Source organism: Tachyglossus aculeatus, chromosome 11 (assembly GCF_015852505.1).
Source record: "Tachyglossus aculeatus isolate mTacAcu1 chromosome 11, mTacAcu1.pri, whole genome shotgun sequence".
Classification (NCBI taxonomy): domain Eukaryota; kingdom Metazoa; phylum Chordata; class Mammalia; order Monotremata; family Tachyglossidae; genus Tachyglossus; species Tachyglossus aculeatus.
The window spans coordinates 48,654,332-48,673,850 of NC_052076.1; the positions used below are offsets into that span (position 1 = coordinate 48,654,332).

At 48.8% G+C, this 19,519-nt stretch overlaps 1 protein-coding gene across 3 annotated transcripts in view; it reads left to right on the forward strand.

Moving 5' to 3' along the window:
• SPIRE2 (spire type actin nucleation factor 2) overlaps positions 1-19,519 on the forward strand; it is a 57,430-nt gene that overhangs the window by 24,594 nt on the left and 13,317 nt on the right. Inside the window, exons 2-9 of one of the 3 annotated variants that reach the window (XM_038753804.1) lie at positions 3,958-4,001; positions 9,579-9,947; positions 13,804-13,884; positions 14,688-14,852; positions 15,298-15,384; positions 16,031-16,154; positions 17,611-17,789; positions 19,297-19,513. In XM_038753804.1, the coding sequence (XP_038609732.1) occupies positions 3,958-4,001; positions 9,579-9,947; positions 13,804-13,884; positions 14,688-14,852; positions 15,298-15,384; positions 16,031-16,154; positions 17,611-17,789; positions 19,297-19,513 (1,266 nt within the window). The remainder of the gene's footprint in view (positions 1-3,957; positions 4,002-9,578; positions 9,948-13,803; positions 13,885-14,687; positions 14,853-15,297; positions 15,385-16,030; positions 16,155-17,610; positions 17,790-19,296; positions 19,514-19,519) is intronic. The other 2 variants (XM_038753805.1, XM_038753806.1) reach the window with 2 other exon arrangements.

The window sequence follows — 19,519 nt, forward strand, 5'->3', positions numbered from 1 at the left end:
TCAATTTAAGGTACTTAACAGGAGGCATTTTGAGGTAATCTTTTGGTGGGGTGGAAGGGCCCAGGCTCATTGAAACTTCACTCCAAGAACAAGTCAGAAAATCATGAACCTTTTGGAATTCCCTCCACTCACAGGAAAATACTGTATCCCGGCTCCTGACTGGCCAACCAGATTGGCCATCCCCAGCTGATTTCAATAACTAATTCCTGGCTCAGTGGAAAGAGCCCGGGCTTTGGAGTCAGAGGTCATGGGTTCAAATCCTGGCTCTGCCAATTGTCAGCTGGGTGACTTTGGACAAATCACTTCACTTCTCTGTGCTTCGGTTACCTCATCTGTAAAATGGGGATGAAGACTGTGAGCCTCCGTGATGATGATGATGATGGCATTTATTAAGCGCTTACTATGTGCAAAGCACTGTTCTAAGCACTTGGGAGGTTGCAAGGTGATCAGGTTGTCCCACGGGGGGCTCACAGTCTTCATCCCCACTTTTTTTTTACAGATGAGGGAACTGAGGCACAGAGAAGTTAAGTGACTTGCCCAATGTCGCCCAGCTGACAAGTGGCGGAGCTGGGATTTGAACCCATGACCCCTGACTCCAAAGCCCGGGCTCTTTTCCACTGAGCCACGCTGCTTCTCCCGTGGGACAACCTGATTACCTTGTAACCTCCCCAGCGCTTAGAACAGTGATTTGCACATAGTAAGTGCTTGATAAGTGCCATCATTATTATTATATGCAGTCTAATTCATTGTGCACATATCTTTAAATTATTTATTAGAAATTATTTATGTATTCATGTTAACAACTGTCTCCCCCCTCTAGACTGTAAGCTCATTCTGGACAGGGCAAGTATCTGCTAATTTTGTTGCTCTTTATTCCCTCTAGCACTTAGAACAATGCACTTAAAGCACATAGTAAGAGCTCAGTAAATACTATTGATTGATTGACAATGAATGATCATAGAAAGAGCATACATCGATGTATTTCTCTTTCAACCCTGATCAAGTTGGTTGCTGCTCTCCGCAAGGCAGCTATGACATAGTCTAAGCTGGCACCAACTTGATTCACCCTTTTGGGGTCACAGATTTGTGAGCAGGAGAGGCTTAGTCTCTGCAGCCTGGCAGTCAGAGAAATTAGGGATGAATTAGGATCTAGTGGGTCACATCTGGCTGAGCCTGTTGACCTGGATGCTTCTGTACTCGGGGTATTCCACTAACTTTACCCAGAATTAATTGAAACAACTGATACGATGGAATTTCAACCGTTCCCTCCTCACCACCAGCAACCATTTTTCAGAATGCAGCATGCTAAATAAGGCTGGACATCATTCGAGCATTTACTAGTCCCTTTCTCTTCTTCCCTTATCACTTAAGTGATCCATCTCCCCTTTCCTCCCAATCCATTTACTGCTCCCAGGTCCATTAACTCAATTGATTTATTCTTCTCTTGAAGTTGGTGGCTTTTTTTTCTTTTCCTGGATGTTGATGTTTAATGTGTACGGTAAAAAAATGTTTTTCCTTTGTTGACTAGATTGGCACCCCGTTTGCTTTTGTTCTTGGCATTCTCTTAGGTTCTCAATGACATTTGGAAAATATCTGGAGAGTCAGCAGATTCATTCTGCGGATGCATACGTGATCGTCTAGTGTAATTCTTACTGCTTGCTAGAGGCTGGCCGGACAGAAACTTTACCAAAGCTACAGCTCTTGATTTCCTCCAGAGAGGGAAACCTCACCTTTCTAAATCACTAATAATAATAATAATGTTGGTATTTGAGTGCTTACTATGTGCAAAGCACTGTTCTAAGCGCTGGGGTAGATACAAGGTAATCAGGTTGTCCCACAAGGGGCTCACAGTCTTCATCCCCATTTTACAGATGAGGGAACTGAGGCCCAGAGAAGTGAAGTGACTTGCCCAAAGTCACACAGCTGACATGTGACGGGGCCGGGATTTGAACCCGCAGCCTCTGACTCCAAAGCCCTGGCTCTTTCCACTGAGCCACGCAGCACTAGTTGACTTGAGGTCTGACTTGGAAGGATTGTTTGTACTGACAACATGGTGTAGCGGATAGAGCATGGGCGGATAGTGCATGGGCTTGGGAGTCAGAGGTCATGGGTTCTAATCCTGACCCTGCCACTTATCAGCTGTGTGACTTTGGGCCAGTCACTTCACTTCTCTGGGCCTCAGTTCCCTCATCTGTAAAATGGGGTTTGAGATTCTGAGCCCCATGTGGGACTGGGACTGTGTCCAATCTGATTTGCTGATTAAGAGAAGCAGCGTGGCTCAGTGGGAAAGAGCACGGGCTTTGGAGTCAGAGGTCATGGGTTCAAATCCCAGTTCTGCCACTTGTCAGCTGTGTGACTTTGGGCAAGTCACTTAACTTCTCTGTGCCTCAGTTCCCTCATCTGTAAAATGGGGATGAAGACTGTGAGCCCCACGTGGGACAACCTCATCACCTTGTATGCCCCCAGTGCTTAGAACAGTGCTTTGCACATAGTAAGCGCTTAATAAATGCCATTATCATTATTATTTGCTTGTATCCACCCCAGAGTTTAGTACAGTGCCTGGCAAATAGTCAGCGCTTAACAAATACCACAATTATTATTAATTTAGAGAAGTTGGCTGACCTTCCTGGTAGGCCAACTATAGTCTTGGGTAGCACCGTATCATATCTTAAATTGCAATCGTGAACTCTTGTCATCACTTGGAATTTTCGGTAGTGGCAAGCAAGGTCTTGGGCTTATCCTGAGCTGCAGACTCAGGACAACTGCCTTCTGATACTCGCTCCACCAATCAATCAATCAATCAATTTATTGAGCGCTTACTGTGTGCAGAGCACTGTACTTAGTGCTTGGGAAGTACAAGTTGGCATCATTGATCTGGCAAGAGTTTCTGTGCAAAGTGTGTATCTTTGTGCCTCGGTTGCCCCGTCTGTATAATTGTTTCCATTTCTCAGAGCTCCTCTGTTAGATTACAAGCTCCACCAGGGCAGGGAGTCACATATTACACTTCAGTGTTTCACAAGAACTTAGTCAAATGTTTTGCACACAACAGGTGCTGAATTCAGTCCTTTAATGTAGGGAATATGTGCCGAAGATCTGCACCTAAGCACAGCTGTTTCTTCTGATGTCACACTGCATCTCTCCAGAGGCATGCGTTCTGGGAAGAATAGTCCTTCATTTCCCAACAGATTTTTATCCACACCATTTTTTATGGTATTTAAGTGTGTACTGTGTGCCAGGCACTGTATTAGTAGTAGGGTAGATACAAGATAATTGGGTTGGACACAGTCCATGTCCCACATGGGGCTCAGAGTCTTAATCCCCGTTTTACAAGTGAGGTAACTGAGGCACAGAGAAGTGAAGTGACTTGCCCAAGGTCACAAAGCAGACAAGTGGCAGAGCTGGGATTAGAACCAGGTCCTACTGACTCCTATCCTCTGCCCTATCAACTAGACAACACCGTTTCTCTTTGTAGGGAAACTACACATTATGGGAGAACTAAGTGCACTCTTGTTCATCAGCAACTAACTTAATGACTCTATCAAGCTTTGAAAATATATCGCCATGGATCACTACTCAACCATTACTTCTTTGGCTTATTTTTTGGACGTCACCTAGTTGGGATGCTAATATGGCTAATTTGCACTAGATTAAACTCTCAAGTACAGGATGGGTTTAGGTTCTTCCTTTTTGAGAAGTCCATGATTCAGTGTTCAGGGACAGCAAAGAGTGACGTGCTCAAGGATGGTGAATGAGACCCCCTCCCCAGCCTGAAGACCTGTAAGTTGCAAGGCAAGCCATTTCCACCCCATTAAATTGTCAACTCCTAGAGGACAGTGATTATGTGTCTTGTGCTTCTGTTTACTTTCCAAGTGCTTACTAGTGCTGCATACTCAGCAGGTGGAGTAATGAAAACTCTTGTTGATGATGATTTAACTCTATTTCATTCTCCCACTACAGAATCCACAGAGATGGTGTCACCACCGGCCAACACTGAAGCTCAGGTATGTATCAGTGCTGTTCAAAGAACTTGGGCCGAGTCATAGGGCTATCGGACTCTTCTCTCTTGTTCACCCACTGCCTCCAGGCAAGAAGACACTCCAGCCATTCCACAGATCTCCAAGAGAGGCACTTCCCACACCTCCCACCTTCATCCTTCCAGTCAGGATGACTTTTCTTAAAGATAACATAAATTCCTCCGCCTGTGAATCAATTGATGGCATGTATTGAGCGCTTAATGTGTGCAGAGCACTGTACTAAGCACTAGGGAGAGTACAGTACAATAAAGTTGGTAGACATGATTCCTGCCCAGAAGGAGCAAGACCATTAAGGGCTTAGTAAATGCTGTGCACTCAGTAAGCGCTCAATAAATATGATTGAATGAATGAATCTGATCAACCTGTATTCTGAAGGTGGAGGGTGACTGGCCAGCCCTTGTGATTCATCTTGGATTGTCGATTCAGAGGACGAACAGTGGCCTGAAATCCCACAGGCAAGGCTGTATCTGAGAATGAGAAATCCCTAGAAATCCCTAGAAGAATCCCTGGACCCAGACTCCAGGGATGGGTTTGTTTGGCACTCTTCCAGAAGTTGGGCAACTTTGATTGGAATGGGGTCCCCGGGGAGGAAGAGGATATCAGAGGGGTCAATGAATAACGGTAAACACCGGATATGCAGGATGCTACTTGAGAGGAGCCGTCGGACCAGAAAACGTTTGACATGGGCCTCTGGTGATGCTTTTCCTTGCCACGATATTTGGCGAGAAGGAAAGAGCGGTTGCATGGGCTGTGGGTAGGACATTTCCAAGCTCGACAGCTGCAGCCTCACTTAACTGGGCTGTTTCCCAGCCTCCTGCCCTGAAGCTTTAGGGCCTCACCTGCTTCCCCGGCCCCCTCAGACAGAGAGGCTCAGGTGAAAGAGAAATTGACTGTGAGACCTGGACATTTGGTGGAAAAGGTGGGGTGGGGCCCAAGAGTGGCCCAACAAACAGCAACCTCCAGCACCTGTGCCCCAGGCAGGAGATGTGCCTCTCAATGGCCGGGACCACTGATGCTGGAAATCCTCTGAGGCCTCTCTGGCAGCCCAGGTCTAGTCCTAAAGGAGAAGTCCCTCCCTTCCCATCCACCCTCACCACGGAGGGTAGAGTTAGTAGAAAACAGGGAATCTAGCTCAGCTTCCAGTAGAGGTAGCCCTGCTGCTGCTTTTCTGCTGTTTCATTCCACCCACCTCAAATTTATCCAGGTAGGATTCTGTAGAGAAAGGCTTGATCCTGCCTGCTGCTGACAGGCAGTGGCTATGACAACTTCTCTTCATTCATTCGTTTAGTTCATTCAATCGTTATGTATTGAGTGCTTACTGTGTGCAGAGCACTGTACTAAGCGCTTGGGAAGTACAATTCAGCAACAAATAGGGACAATCCCTGCCCATAAAGGGCTCATAGTCTAGAAGGGGCGAGAGAGACATCAAAACAAGAAAACAGGCATCAGCAGCATCATTATAAATAAATAGAATTATAGATATATGCACATCGTTAATAAAAATAGAATTATAATTATAAATATGTGTGTATATATATATATATATATATATATATATATATATATATATATACACACACCCAAGTGCGGTGGGGAGGGGAGTAGAGCAGAGGGAGCTATTCGGGATGATGGGGAGGGGAGGGGGAGCAGAGGAAAATGGGGGGCTCAGTCTGGGAAGGCCTCCTGGAAGAGGTGAGCTTTCAGTAGGGCTTTGAAGTGGGGAAGAGAGCTAGTTTGGCGGATTTAAGGAGGGAGGGCATTCCAGGCCAGAGGTAAGACGTAGGCCAGGGCTTGATGGCGGGACAGACGAGAACGAGGCACAGGGCGAAGGTTAGCACCAGAGGAGCGGAGTGTGCGAGCTGGGAGTCAGTCAGTCAACTGTATGTATTGAGCACTTACTGTGTGCAGAGCACTGTATTGAATACTTGGGCGAGTAATAATTATTGCATTTGTTAACTACTTACTATGTGCCAAGCACTGTTCTAAATGCTAACCAGCTTACTCTAGAGGGACTACAATCTGCAGTCCCTTTTGATGTGACTCCTAAAGGGAGAGGAGGTGACGTTCCTGATATCATGAGTCAATAGTCGCTCTGTGTAGCTGCCAATTAGAGGATCAGTAGTGTGTGGACTTCACCCAGCGCCACTCTGCGCTCAGTAAACATGAATACTCCTATTACTAAGCAACGGATCAGTGTCTTCCTCTTGCTGCTGTTTCCTCCAGTCTAATTGGTTTGAAATCCAATGAATCCCTTTCCAATACCAATTAGCCTAGCTCGGTTCCCTCCCCCACGTTATTTTAAGGCCTCAAGCCTCTTTGCTTTTGACTCCCGGGGTTAGGATTCTGGAAATTCAGGGGCTGAGGTTAGGAAATGGCCTGAGAAGCAGGACGCATAAGGGGCAATCGTTCCCAGGCACATAGATAGTTAAGAGCGTCTGCTCAGTCTGAATTTCCTCTAGCAGATGCCCAGTTTTTCTTTTGCACAGGAGAATTCTAGCCATTTCACGGAAAGTCTCACTGCTTGGTTTTGTACTTTTCAAAACTCTACATTTTCCCCATTGGGTTCTTAATGAATATTACTACTGCTGTGACTACAGGGAATCTCTGAATCTTTGTAGGACAGTCACCCCTTCGGAAAGCTCAATGCCAGCTTTCATCCCCTGGGATGTGTGTCCTTCTTTTGAGAGAAAACTTGACCTTGGACCACTGGGGAGAAAAAGCAGGTTTCCAGTACCTCTTTTCCTAGTGTATCAGGTGGCCAGAGGACTGGCCCTTTGCAAATTGACTGGGAATAGGACTTTTTATGAGGTTCTTAGGTCCCGATTTGCCTCCTTTGGCCCATAAATTCAGTGACCCCCATCTAAGTGGTCGTTGACCTTCTCTTCTCCACTTTCTCCTTCATAGAAGGGATGCTCTAGGGAGATGGTCACGGCACTACTGTTGTCTCACCCAGATCTGGTTAGCACAGATCTGGTCTGCCCATTCCCTTCACACCCAAGCTTAGCTCAGGTTTCCACTTGGCTCCTACGATAAGCAAAGCCTCAGAAAACAAAGGCTGCTGGTCCACAGGGAGGGAGAGAAGAGCAGAGTCAGTCAGCCTGGTCATTTCAACTGAGCTTAAAGCTTTTTGCCTTTCTTGGCAGCACAGGGTCCTGAGGAGGAGGGAGGCCTGGTCTCTCTAACGTTATTAACTGGAGCAAGGCCGATCCTTTCTTTGGCCACTGAACCTGGTGGTAGGTTGGAAGGGATGCCTGAGGCCAGAGGTTGAGGGTCCACCTAAAAGATAAGTCAGACCAAGAGGCCTAGCCTCGGTAGAGAAGCAGTGTGGCCTAGTGGGAAGAGCACAGGCTTGGGAGTCAGAGGACGTGGGTTCTAATCTCCGCTCGGCCACTTGTCTGCTGTGGGACCTTGGGCAAGTTACTAAACTTCTCTGTGCCTCAGTTACCTCATCTGGAAAATGGGGATTAAGACTGTGAGTCCCATCTGGGACAGGGATTATGTCCAACCAGACTACCTCATATCAGCCCCAGTGCTTAGAACAGTGCTTGGCACATAGTAAGCACTTAACAAAATGCTATAATTATTATTATTATTATGCTGGACAGGAAACAAGGTTGGCCCCTATGCCCACCCTGGTGCTTAACCCATTCAAGATGAGGCCGGACTGTTGTTGTTATTATTATTATTACTATCCACAGGGAAAGTCAGGTCTGATTTTAGGTACCATGGTTTTGACCACACTATTGTGCCACTACAAGAGACAAGGAAATAAGCCCAACATTCAGCCTGGCATTGGCTGGCCCCTCCCGAGTAGCATCTGGAAAAATGGGGAGAGTCTCGAGTGTCTCAAGTGTGGAGAGTGAATGTCTCCTCAAGGCCAGGCTGAGGTCTAGGGCAGTGGCTGCGAAGAACAGGACACCTCTCTTGGCACTGTTCTGAAGATCTCAGTCTCCAGGTCTAAGCTTTCATTACGAAGGCTGCATGTCTCTCTGTCATTCTATCAATTAATCAGTAGTATTGAGCACCTATTGTGTCCAGAGCACTGTACTAAACATTAAGGAGAGTACAATAGAACTGAGACATGATTCTTGCCCTCAAGGAGCTTAGTCTAGTGGGTGAGAGAGCCACTAAAATAAATTACAGCTAGGAGGAAACAAAAGAGTGTAAAGATATCCACATAAGTGATATAGAAGGGTGGGGGTACCCCAGTGTTGAAGTGGTAGTCGGAGGGAGATGAGAGATTAGTTAGGCAAGGCCTCCTGGAGGAGATGTGACTTCAGGAGGGCGTTGAAGTTGGGGAGAGCAGTGAGCCTTTCACTTCCAGAAGTGAAAGGGGAGAGAATTCCTGGTAGAAGAGAGGGCACGAGCCACAGTTTGGAGATGGGAGAGATAATAATGAGGCAGAGCAAGTAGATTGACTTGGGAGGAGCTAAGCGGACGAGCTGGGTAGCAGTTGAAGAAAAGCAAAGATAATAATAATTTTGGTATTTGTGAAGCGCTTACTACGTGCAAAGCACTGTTCTAAGCGCCGGGGAGGATACAAGGTGATCAGGTTGTCCCATGGGGGGCTCACAATCTTAATCCCCATTTTTCAGATGAGGTCACTGAGGCCCAGAGAAGTGAAGTGACTTGCCCAAAGTCACACAGCTGACAAGCGGCAGAGCTGGGATTTGAACCCATGACCTCTGACTCCCAAGCCTGTTCTCTTTCCACTGAGCCATGCTGCTTCTCTAAGATCAGTACAGAGGAGAGAGGTGGAGCAAAGCAAGACTACAAGGACCCCATAACTATGGCATGAAGCTGAATCTCCCATCATCATCAATCGTATTTATTGAGCACTTACTGTGTGCAGAGCACTGTACTAAGCGCTTGAGAAGTACAAGTTGGCAACATATAGAGACAGTCCCTACCCAACAGTGGGCTCACAGTCTAAAAGACTGACTCAAGACAGTCATGACTCAGATAGAGAAACAGCCAAGAGTCAGAATATGGGGAGCTGGAAGAATGATTTAAGCAGCTGGGTTCCTCCACCCCATTATCGTGAGAAGGCAGAAGGGCAAGAAGCCCCTCTCTTTCTGGTCCAGGCATTAACCAAGGCATCCCTTGGATCCTCTGACAGGGCCGGCATCCTGCCCTTCTCCTTCTCCAGCTCTGATCATTCTCATCCATCAATCAGTGGTGTTTATTGAATGCTTAGTATGTACACGGCAATGTACTAAGTGCTTGGGAGAGTACAATACAACAGAATTAGCAGTCACTGTTCTCTGCCCATAATGTGCTTGTAATCTAGAGACTAGATGTCCTCCAGTGAAAGAAGTACACCTGGAAATCTAGGCCCTTCACCCCAGATGGACACCAAGACCTGTGTTTCATGTCCAGGGGAACAGACACACCCCCCCCCCCCCACCTCACCCAAATTTCTGGAACACCGCGACTAATGGGTTGGTAGAGTCCAGGTGACCTTTCCTTTCTTCCTTGTGCCAGCGTGTCCCTACAACTCCCATGTGGCTTCCAGCTGGTCACCCCCGCACCCTCTCTTTGCAGATGGTGCAATCTCTGGGCTTTGCCATCTACCGAGCCCTGGACTGGGGGCTGGATGAGAGTGAAGAGCGGGAGTTGAGTCCCCAGCTGGAGCAGCTCATCGATCTGATGGTCAACAGTGACTGCGAGGACAGCAGCTGTGGGGCGGCCGACGAGGGCTATGGCGGCCAGGAGGAGGAAGAGGAGGCGGCGGCGGCCAGCGAGGGTGGCCCCCGGGCCGTGCGCACCTTCGAACAGGTGATGAGGCTGTGCGCGGCCCGCCTGACCGACCCCCGGGAGGCACAGTCTCATTACCAGGCTGTGTGCCGGGCCCTCTTTGTGGAGACCGTGGAGCTGAAGGCTTTTCTCACCAAGATCCGGGAGGCCAAGGAGGTGAGTGGTCTGAGAAAGGATCAATCAATCATATTCATTGAGCACTTACTGTGTGCAGATCACTGTACTAAGCGCTTGGGAAGTCCAAGTTGGCAACATCTAGAGACGGTCCCTACCCAACAGTGGGCTCACAGTCTAGAAGGGGGAGACAGAGAACAAAACCAAACATATTAACAAAATAAGATGAATAGAATAGATATATCCAAGTAAAATAAATAAGTGGAGTAATATGTACAAACATATATACAGGGACCTCCTCAAAGGGCTGGAGGTCCAGCAGCTGCACATGGAATAATTTACTTTCTAATACTATGCCTGCTCAGTCCTCCCCTCCCACCTCCCTGATGACCCCTGATAGAGATCACTCAACTCTTCTCAGAGAACAGTGGGGTGGACACACTGATGGGCACTATCCTCCACCTAGCACTGTATTGCCAGAAGCCACCGGCACTCGAAAAAGGATTCCTTTCCTGGGAGGAGAGAATGGAAAGAGTGACCTTGACACCCAGACGCACTTTATATTCCCTTCCAGCTCACCCATTAACATAATCCCACCCACTAAGCACTGAAAAATTCACTCCAAAGCAATTACGTACATTATCCTTATACTACGATCCTTCCCTCCTAGTAGCCAGACATGCCATCCCCCAACCCATGGGCAACATCAGAGGAGTCTAGTAGAAAATTCCCTGGGCATCAGGGCAGGGGAGCTGGATTTGAGTCCTACCTCCACCACTCACTCTCTGGGGGACTTTGGACAAGTCCCTCAGTCACCCGTTCCTCCATCTTTTCATGAATGATAATAATAATAATAATAATGATAGCATTTATTAAGCGCTTACTATGTGCAAAGCACTGTTCTAAGCGCTGGAAGAAGAGAAGCAGCGTGGCTCAGTGGAAAGAGCCCGGGCTTTGGAGTCAGAGGGCATGGGTTCAAATGCCGGCGCTGCCCATTGTCAGCTGTGTGACTTTGGGCAAGTCGCTTCACTTCTCTGTGCCTGTTACCTCATCTGTAAAATTGGGATTAAGACTGTGAACCCCCCTGTGGGACAACCTCATCACCTTGTAACCTCCCCAGTGCTTTGCACATAGTAAATGCTTAATAAATGCCATCATTATTATTATGAAACCTGAACAATAATTGTGGTACTTGTTAAACGCTTACTATGTACCATGCACTGTACCAAGTGCTGGGGTGGATACAAGCAAATCGGGTTGGACTCAGTCCCTGTCCTGCATGTGGCTCACAGTCGTCTTCCCCATTTTACAGATGAGATAACTGAGGCATCGAGAAGTGAAGTGACTTACCCAAGGCCACACAGCCGACAAGTGGCAGAGCTGGGATTAGAACCCATGACCTCTGAATCCCAAGCCTGGGCTCTATCCCCTACACTATGCTGCTAATAATAGTTGCGTTTTTTGTTAAGTGCTTATTAACAGTGATACTAGGTGTGATATTTAGGGTGCTCTCCCCTCATGAGCAATACTGATTTCCTAAAAACCAACTTTCTAGTCACCCTTTAGGAGCTGTAGGGTTTTCCCTGTTGCTCTGAGATATTGCTCTTCTCATGCGTAAGGAATCAATCAATCAATGGTATTTATTGAGTGTTTATTATGTGCGGAGCACTGTACTAAATGCTTGGGAGAATATAATACAAAATTGTTGGCAAACACGTTCCCTGTCCACAATAAGCTCACAGTCTAAAGGCAGAACTGCTAAAGTGGCTGCTTCTTCCCGAGTCCCACATCTGGGTTGAATGCCTTAGCATTCGGAGGAAAGATGTTGACAGTGTGTTTTTGGAACAGATCCAACAATCCACCTCCTAATCCTTTCTTTCCCTTATGGTCACAAATCCTGGTCATTCCCCTCCTACCTCTCCCTATGACATTTGGACACAAAAGATTGACCCCCCTGGTTCTCAAATATGGTTGCTGAGTCCCAGATTTCGCTCCCTAGTGTGGGCAGCAACTACTCTTACTTCCCTGTGACCAGTCTAAAGAGTAAAATCTACAATCTGAAGGGCAAGCAAAAGTGGGAAGGGCCAGAATCTGATATAAAAACAGTTCCCCTCCTTTTATTTTCACCTGACTTTCCTCCCCGTGTGCCCTTTGCTCAGAGTTCTCCTGGACAAATCACACGGGAGAACTATTTTTAGAATTCACCACTCCCTGCCCCGTCATGGCTCAGAAAGTCTACATGGGATTCAAGCATTAAATCTGAGCCCAGCCCAGGATAGTGAGCCAGAGTGGCTTGTTCTGCAGAATGTTCCTGAGTGGTAATGGATTCGCTAGATGGAGGATACCAAAGACTGTGGATACCATAGCTTCTTGTGGTGGGAGAAAGGAGGGGGAGGATCAGAAGAGGAATGGCCTCTGGTTTCCCCCAAGGACCACCATAAAATGAGCCTAATTGTTGATGATGGTAATGATGATGGTATTTACGTGCTTACTATATGTCAAACAATGTTCTAAGCAATTGGATTGATACAAGGTAATCAGGACAAAGTTCCTGTCCCACATGGGGCTCTCAGGCTTAATTCCCATTTTACAGATGAGGTAACGGAGGCACAAAAAGGTTAAGCGCCTTGCCCGAGGTCACACAGCGGACAAGTGGCAGAGCTGGGATTAGAACCCAGTCCTTCTAATTCCCAAGTCCGTGTTTTATCCACTGAGCCACGCTGTTTCCTCTTAATCTGCAGTTCAGATTGTGTTGCCCCTTAGCCCAGGTTGGAGGGATCCATGGGTTCCCAGTTGAGAAAACTAATGAAATTGCATGGGGGTGAGATTCTGTTCCTCAGGTTTCTCCCTGCTCCCCAAAGGGTGTCAGTGCTTCCTGGGGGTTCTAAGTGAGAGATTAGTACAGTGCAAGCGCTTACTACAGTGCTCTGCACACAGGAAACAATAAATACACTTGAAAGAAAATGATTAGGGGTTGGGAATGACTGGTTCCTGATATATCACTGAAGTGCTGAGAGACCTATGGCCCACACTGCTCCCCATTAGTTCCCCTTATCTGGCAGAGCACTATCTCCCAGATCCCTGGGCCCTGGTGAGAATTATTCATTAATCAGGAGACCTCAGGTCATCTGTGCTGTGATGTTCTTTCGGTCAGTGCTCTGAAGAGGCAAACCCATGGAGGTCTGTGAACTGCAGAGTTGAACCACCCCAGCTGGATTAAAATGTGAAACCCTGCCCCTGGACACCCCTTCTTATGTAAGCCCAATTCACAATTGACCTGGCTTTGGCAAATTTATCTCATCTCCTCCAAGGAGATGGTCTGACCCTGATAGACTGATTCTCCATAACGCTCAGAGCTAAAGCTAAACTCTTAGGTTGAGGAGTCCCAGTCTTCAAGGAATCCATCTCCTAAAATGGCTACAGGGATCCTGCTCATGAAAGGTCCTGCTACCCCAATTAAGCTAATATTATCGGAAACAAGCTCTAGTTTTGGCTGGCTATGACAAGAGACTTCCTAGACAGGGCTTCCAGATGGGCATCTGATAAACTTCTCCAAGGCAGGACCACTTTTCTTTTTAATGGTATTTGTTAAACACCTAGTATGTGCCGGGCACTAGGGTATATAAAAGCTAATCAGGTTGGACACAGTCCATGTCCCACATGGGGCTCACAGCCTTAATCCCTATTTTACAGATGAGGTAACTGAGGCACACAAGTGAAATAACTTGCCCAAGGTCACACAACAGACAAGTGACAGAGCCGGGATTAGAACGCAGGTCCTTCTGATTCCCAGGCCCGTGCTTAATCCACTAGGCCATGCTGGTTTCCCACAGATCACTTTCCCCTCCTTCCTGTCCCTCGTGAGCTCAGTGTGATTAACATCGGTGTATCATCGCAGATGCTACAGAAGCTGAGGGAGGATGAACCCAAGACAGAGAAGCCTCCGGCTGACCTCGATAACCTGCGGAACACGGACTGGGTAGGAAGACTCTCTCTGAATCAAAATGCTTTAGTCATGCAGAGAGCAGATAACAAGCTAGCTGCTTTAGGAAAAAGGGGAACCAGACAAAGAAAGGGAAGGGTCCAGGGGCAGCTGGGAGACTGTGAAACCGGGCCCGGAGGGGAGCATTTGATGGGTCCTGTCACAGAAGCTTAAGAAAATGTCTCCTTCCCAGAGCAATGTGTGTTGATACATTCAGGCAATAATAATAATAATAATAATGACATTTATTAAGCGCTTACTATGTGCAAAGCACTGTTCTAAGCGCCGGGGGTATACAAGCTGATCAGGTTGTCCCACAGGGGGCTCACAGTCTTCATCCCCATTTTACAGATGAGGGAACTGAGGCCCAGAGAAGTGAAGCGACTTGCCCAAAGTCACGTAGCTGACAAAGTGGCAGAGCCAGGATTCAAACCCATGACCTCTGACTCTAAAGTCCGTGCTCTTTCCACTGAGCCACGCAGCTTCTCATGATGAATTAAGTGCTGGGGTGGATGTATTCCAATCCGGTTGGACACAGTCCCTGTCCCACTTTGGGCTCACAGTCTCAATTGCCATTTTATGGATGAGGTAACTGAGGCCTAGAGAAGGGAAGTGACTTGCCCAAGGTCACACAGCAGACAAGTGTTAGAATTAGAACCCTTGACCTTCTCCTAGGCCTGCGCGCTATCCACTATGCCATGCTGCTTCCCATAGAAGAGGCCCTCCCCGCCCCGCCCCTCACGGGGTCGGGATGGTGAGGTGTCTCCCGGGCTCAAGTTGGCTCTCTCTGCCCACTCTAGGCCCGGCTGTGGGTCCAGCTGATGCGGGAGCTGCGCCATGGGGTGAAGCTGAAAAAAGTGCAGGAGAAGCAGTTCAACCCTCTGCCCACCGAGTACCAGCTGACCCCCTTTGAGATGCTGATGCAGGATATCCGGGCTCGCAATTACAAGCTCCGCAAAGTCATGGTGAGTCTCTCCGCCTGGGATCTACAGGGGGCCCTCACTGACCGCTCCCTCTCTCCAGAGCCGAGCCTTCCCGAAGCAGGTGAGTTGGAAAATGCGATGCCAGGCTGAGGGACTGGCCCAGGAGAGGTATAGACATTCCTGAGTCCCCACCTTCAGAGACCTCCTTGCACTGAGCCTGTGGCATTTTCCTCCCCTACCAATCAATCAATTGTACTTATTGAGTGCTTACTGTGTGCAGAGCACTGTACTAAGCGCTTGGGAAGTACAAGTTGGCAACACACAGAGACAGTCCCTACCCAACAGCGGGCTCACAGTCCAGACAGCCGTGGGCCCTTCCTGAATAGCCTCCTCCCACTGCAGGGTCACATTTCTCTAAACCAGGGCCTCGGCAGACTTTTATCAGCGCTTCTTGCCTCCCCACTACTCTGCCACTTTCTCCTGCCAGGTTGATGGTGACATTCCCCCCAGGGTGAAGAAAGATGCCCATGAACTCATCTTGGATTTCATCCGTTCTCGGCCTCCCCTGAAACAGGTAACCATCTGCCTGGAGGATCCCAAGGCCAAACTCTGGATCCGAGATGGGGAGAGGGAACCAAAGCAACTCAGAGTGGTTCCCCATCCCTGTCTCCTCTGGCCCTACTGGTACCTGAGGGTGGCATTGGTGCCTTGACACAAGGCAACTTCCCTGACCCACAAAGAGAGGAAGGAGCTGAGAGTAGGCACTCATCTCGCCTGGGGAAACCTGCCCCTTCCAGGAAAGCAGTGAATTCTCCTGTTCACTCATCATCATTCCCAAACTGGGGGTCGCCTCCTTGCCTCCGACGCTGTTTCAGGGGGCTCCTGATTAGGGAAGCGCAGTCTTCAAAACTCGGAGGATCTAGAAGCAGATGAGTGAGGAGTCTCTACAGAACACCTCTACCTCGTGGCGGAGTTTGGGGATGAGTGTTTATAGCTCGTCCCTTCACTAGGCCCCTCCTGAGGATTTGAGGAAGATAATTTTAGTATTGCACCTTGTTGCGTTGGCCCTTGTGTCTGTGTTCCAAACTGATGCTTCTATATGCACGTCTCCCAGGCTGGTCCATTTGGACCCATCTGATTGTTGTTTCAGTTGCAATTTCCTCTCAGGACCCCTGGACAAGTTGGGCCCCTCCCAATCTCATCGGTCCCTTTCTCTGCAGGTGTCAGAGAGGAGGTTGCGGCCGATGCCGCAGAAACAGAGGACCCTTCATGAGAAGATCCTAGAAGAAATTAAACAGGAAAGGAAGCTGCGTCCTGTGGAGTCTCCTTCCTGGAATACCAAAGGTGGAGTCCTCCCTCCCCCCCACCCCCCCAGACTATGGAATACGTTGGGAGTGAACTCCCCCATTGTAGTTGAGGGTTATCTTCAAAAGACATTTCTTGAACACCTACTGTGTGCAGAGCATTGTGCTGAGTTCCAAAGCTAGGGAAAAGATGCAATCCCTGGGTTCAAGGAGCTTGCCATTCGAATGGGAAAGATACGACAAGCTGATGATGATGATGATAATGATGGTATTCGTTAAGTGCTTCATATCGGAGGAGCAGTCGGAGGTCATGGGTTCAAATCCCGGCTCTGCCACTTGTCAGCTGTGTGACTTTGGGCAAGTCACTTAATTTCTCTGTGCCTCAGTTCCCTCATCTGTAAAATGGGGATTAAGACTGTGAGCCCCCCCACCGTGGGACAACCTGATCACCTTGTAACCTCCCCAGCACTTAGAATAGTGCTTTGCACATAGTAAGCACTTAATAAATGCCATCATTATTATTATTATTATTTTGTGTCAGACACAGTACTAAGCACTGGGGTGAAGACAAGGAAGTTGAGTTGGACGCGTAACTAATACTTAGACACGTGCATACACCTAAGTTTGAAAGGACACGTTGTCACAATGGGGAGAGGAAGCTGTGCCTGTCAAGAGGAGATGGTGTTTGGAGAGGAAGCTCTGATCATCAGGGACAGCTTAAAGGACGGTCTTAAAAGATGAAAAGGAAGTAGCTTGTTGGGTGGAAGGAGGTGGGGCGATCCAGGGAGGGTGCAGGTTTGGAGGTCAGAAATCGGTGAATCAAGGGAGGGGAAAATTAGGGTGCAGGCAGAGGAGGAGTAGGGAGCCACTTGGGGTGATCAGGTGAGTTTAGTCTGGTTTAGTCTGGCTCATCTTACCTTTCCAGGCCTTTGTGGCCGGCCTCTTACTCGGGGCTGGGGATAGTTTTCTCCCAACAATCACTCAGTCGGTCATATTTATCGAATGCTTGGGAGTGTGTGGTATAACAGAGTTGGTAGTTATGTGGCCTAAACGAAAGGAGCTGACAGTCTAGAAGGGGTGATGGTTGTTAAAATAAATTAGATATGGACCTAATTGCCATGGTGCTGAACGAAAGGAGCTGACAGTCTAGAAGGGGTGATGGTCATTAAAATAAATTAGATATGGACCTAATTGCCGTGGTGCTGAAGGCGGGGTGACTATCTGAAAGGGTACAAATCCAAGTGCAAGGGGGAACAGAAGGGACAGGGAGTAGGGGAAATGAGGGCTTAGTTGGGGAAGGCCTCTTGGAGGAGGCCTTAAGAAACGGTGAGAAATTCTACCTCCACTATACTCCTTTGCTCCTCATTTCCGTGCCCGGGAGCTAAGTTTTCCTTACTCAGACCTCCCAGGGTTGCCACTAGGCCCGGGATCACCAGTCCCCCCTCAAACAGCCCTCCTGGGCCACCCCGCCTCTGGTCTGGGCTTCGTTCCTCCAGGCTTCGGATCCCTGCCCTGCCTGCTCAATGCCTGCTCCAGCGACGCCAAGTCCACGTCCTGCATCAACCTGTCTGTCTCAGATTCCGGCAGCAGCCACGGCAGCAGCCAGCGCCCGCGGCCCCGCGTCCTGCTCAAGGCCCCCACCTTGGCTGAGATGGAAGAGATGAACATTTCCGAGGTCAGAGCAGATCAGGTCTCTCAGCGGAGACCAGGGAAGCGACCGGGAGGTGGTGTTCAACGTGCAGGGGAGTGGGATGGGCGGGGAGAGAAGATGAGGAGGGTGAAATAGGAATCCCGGGGCAGAATTAGAACTCCTTCCTGTCCGAGGGACAGAGGGGCCCTCCTTCCCGGAAGACACAAGCCCACACGGTGACTGGCAACTCGAGGACACGAGAACCAGCAGGTTCTAATCCCAATATGTAAATCCTTTGTAAATCCTGGTCTCAATGAGTTTGTGTCATCCCTTCTGTGTTTGACAAATGCAGTAGAAAGCCTCCCTTCCCCCTTGGGGATCCCCTCCTTGGCCTGGCTGGGGACCCCTGAGCTGTCAGAAACTTGCAGGACCAGACCAGCACTTTTCAATTTTTTGTGGAGGGGGGAAAAAAAAGAGCCGTTCCCTCCTCTAGAACTCTAGAGCTTTCAAACCACCAGCAACTAGGGGCGGCTTTCTTTGCTCCCCCTTCTTGCCGTGGCCCTGAGAATAATAATAATAATAATAATATTGGTATTTGTTAAGTGCTTACTATGTGCCAAGCACTGCTGTAAGTGCTGGATAATTATGGTACTTGTTAAGCGCTTACTATGTGCCAAGCACTGTTCTAAGCACTGGGGTAGACACAATAATAATGATGATGGTTTTTGTGAAGCGCTTACCATGTGCCAAGCACTGTTCTAAACACTGGGGTAGACACAATAATGATAACGATGGCTTTTGTTAAGCGCTTACCATGTGCCAAGCGCTGTTCTAAACACTGGGGTAGACACAATAATGATAATGATGGTTTTTGTTAAGCGCTTACCATGTGCCAAGCACTGTTATAAGTGCTGGGGTAGATACAACCATGTGGGGCTCACAGTTTTCATCCCCATTTGACAGATGAGGGAACAGAGGCCCAGAGAAGTGACATGACTTGCCCAAAGTCACACAGCTTAGTGGGGGAAGCAGGATTAGAACCCACGACCTCGGAGTCCTAAGCCCAGGCTCTTTCCACTAAGCCACGCTGCTTCTCTGGTAACCATGAGGATCACAAGGTAATCACGTTGTCCCATGTGGGGTTCACAGTCTTGATCCCCGTTTCACAGACAAGGTAACGGGCCCAGAGAAGTGAAGCGACTTGCCCAAGGTCGCACAGCAGACAAGTGGCGGAGCCGGGATTAGAACCCATGACCTTCTACTGTGCCACTGTGCCATGGGTTTAGGGTTCTCTGACCTGTTGAGTCCCTGTAATCGAGGCTGTGCTACAAGTCTCAGTCATTCCAGCCGGCTTCTCCGACAGTCCAGCTTCTGGGTTTGCGTGCCCAACGGGGAACTCTCCCCTCCGATGATGCATCGCTGCCCCAGATGCTGTCTTGAGGGTACCTTGCCCCAAAGCCAAGTGCTCCCCGGGGACTTTGAGGAGTCCCTAGGAGAGCCAGCCAGACTCTTCAGTCAGCCTGGGTGACCAGGGGTGCCCATGTCTCCCCAGGAAGAGGACTCTCCAAATGGGGAGATGAAGAGGGCGACCAGTACACTGTTACCCCTGAAGCGTGACCGCTCCTTCTCGGAGCGGGACCTGGCCCAACTCCAGAGCGAGATGGCCGCTGGCCTGCAGCCTGACAGCGGGCTCGTGGGAGCGCAGAAGCTGGAGCCGCGACCACGCTCAGGTAGCATGTACGCTGCAAGGCCGGAAACCAGAGATCAGGGCAAGT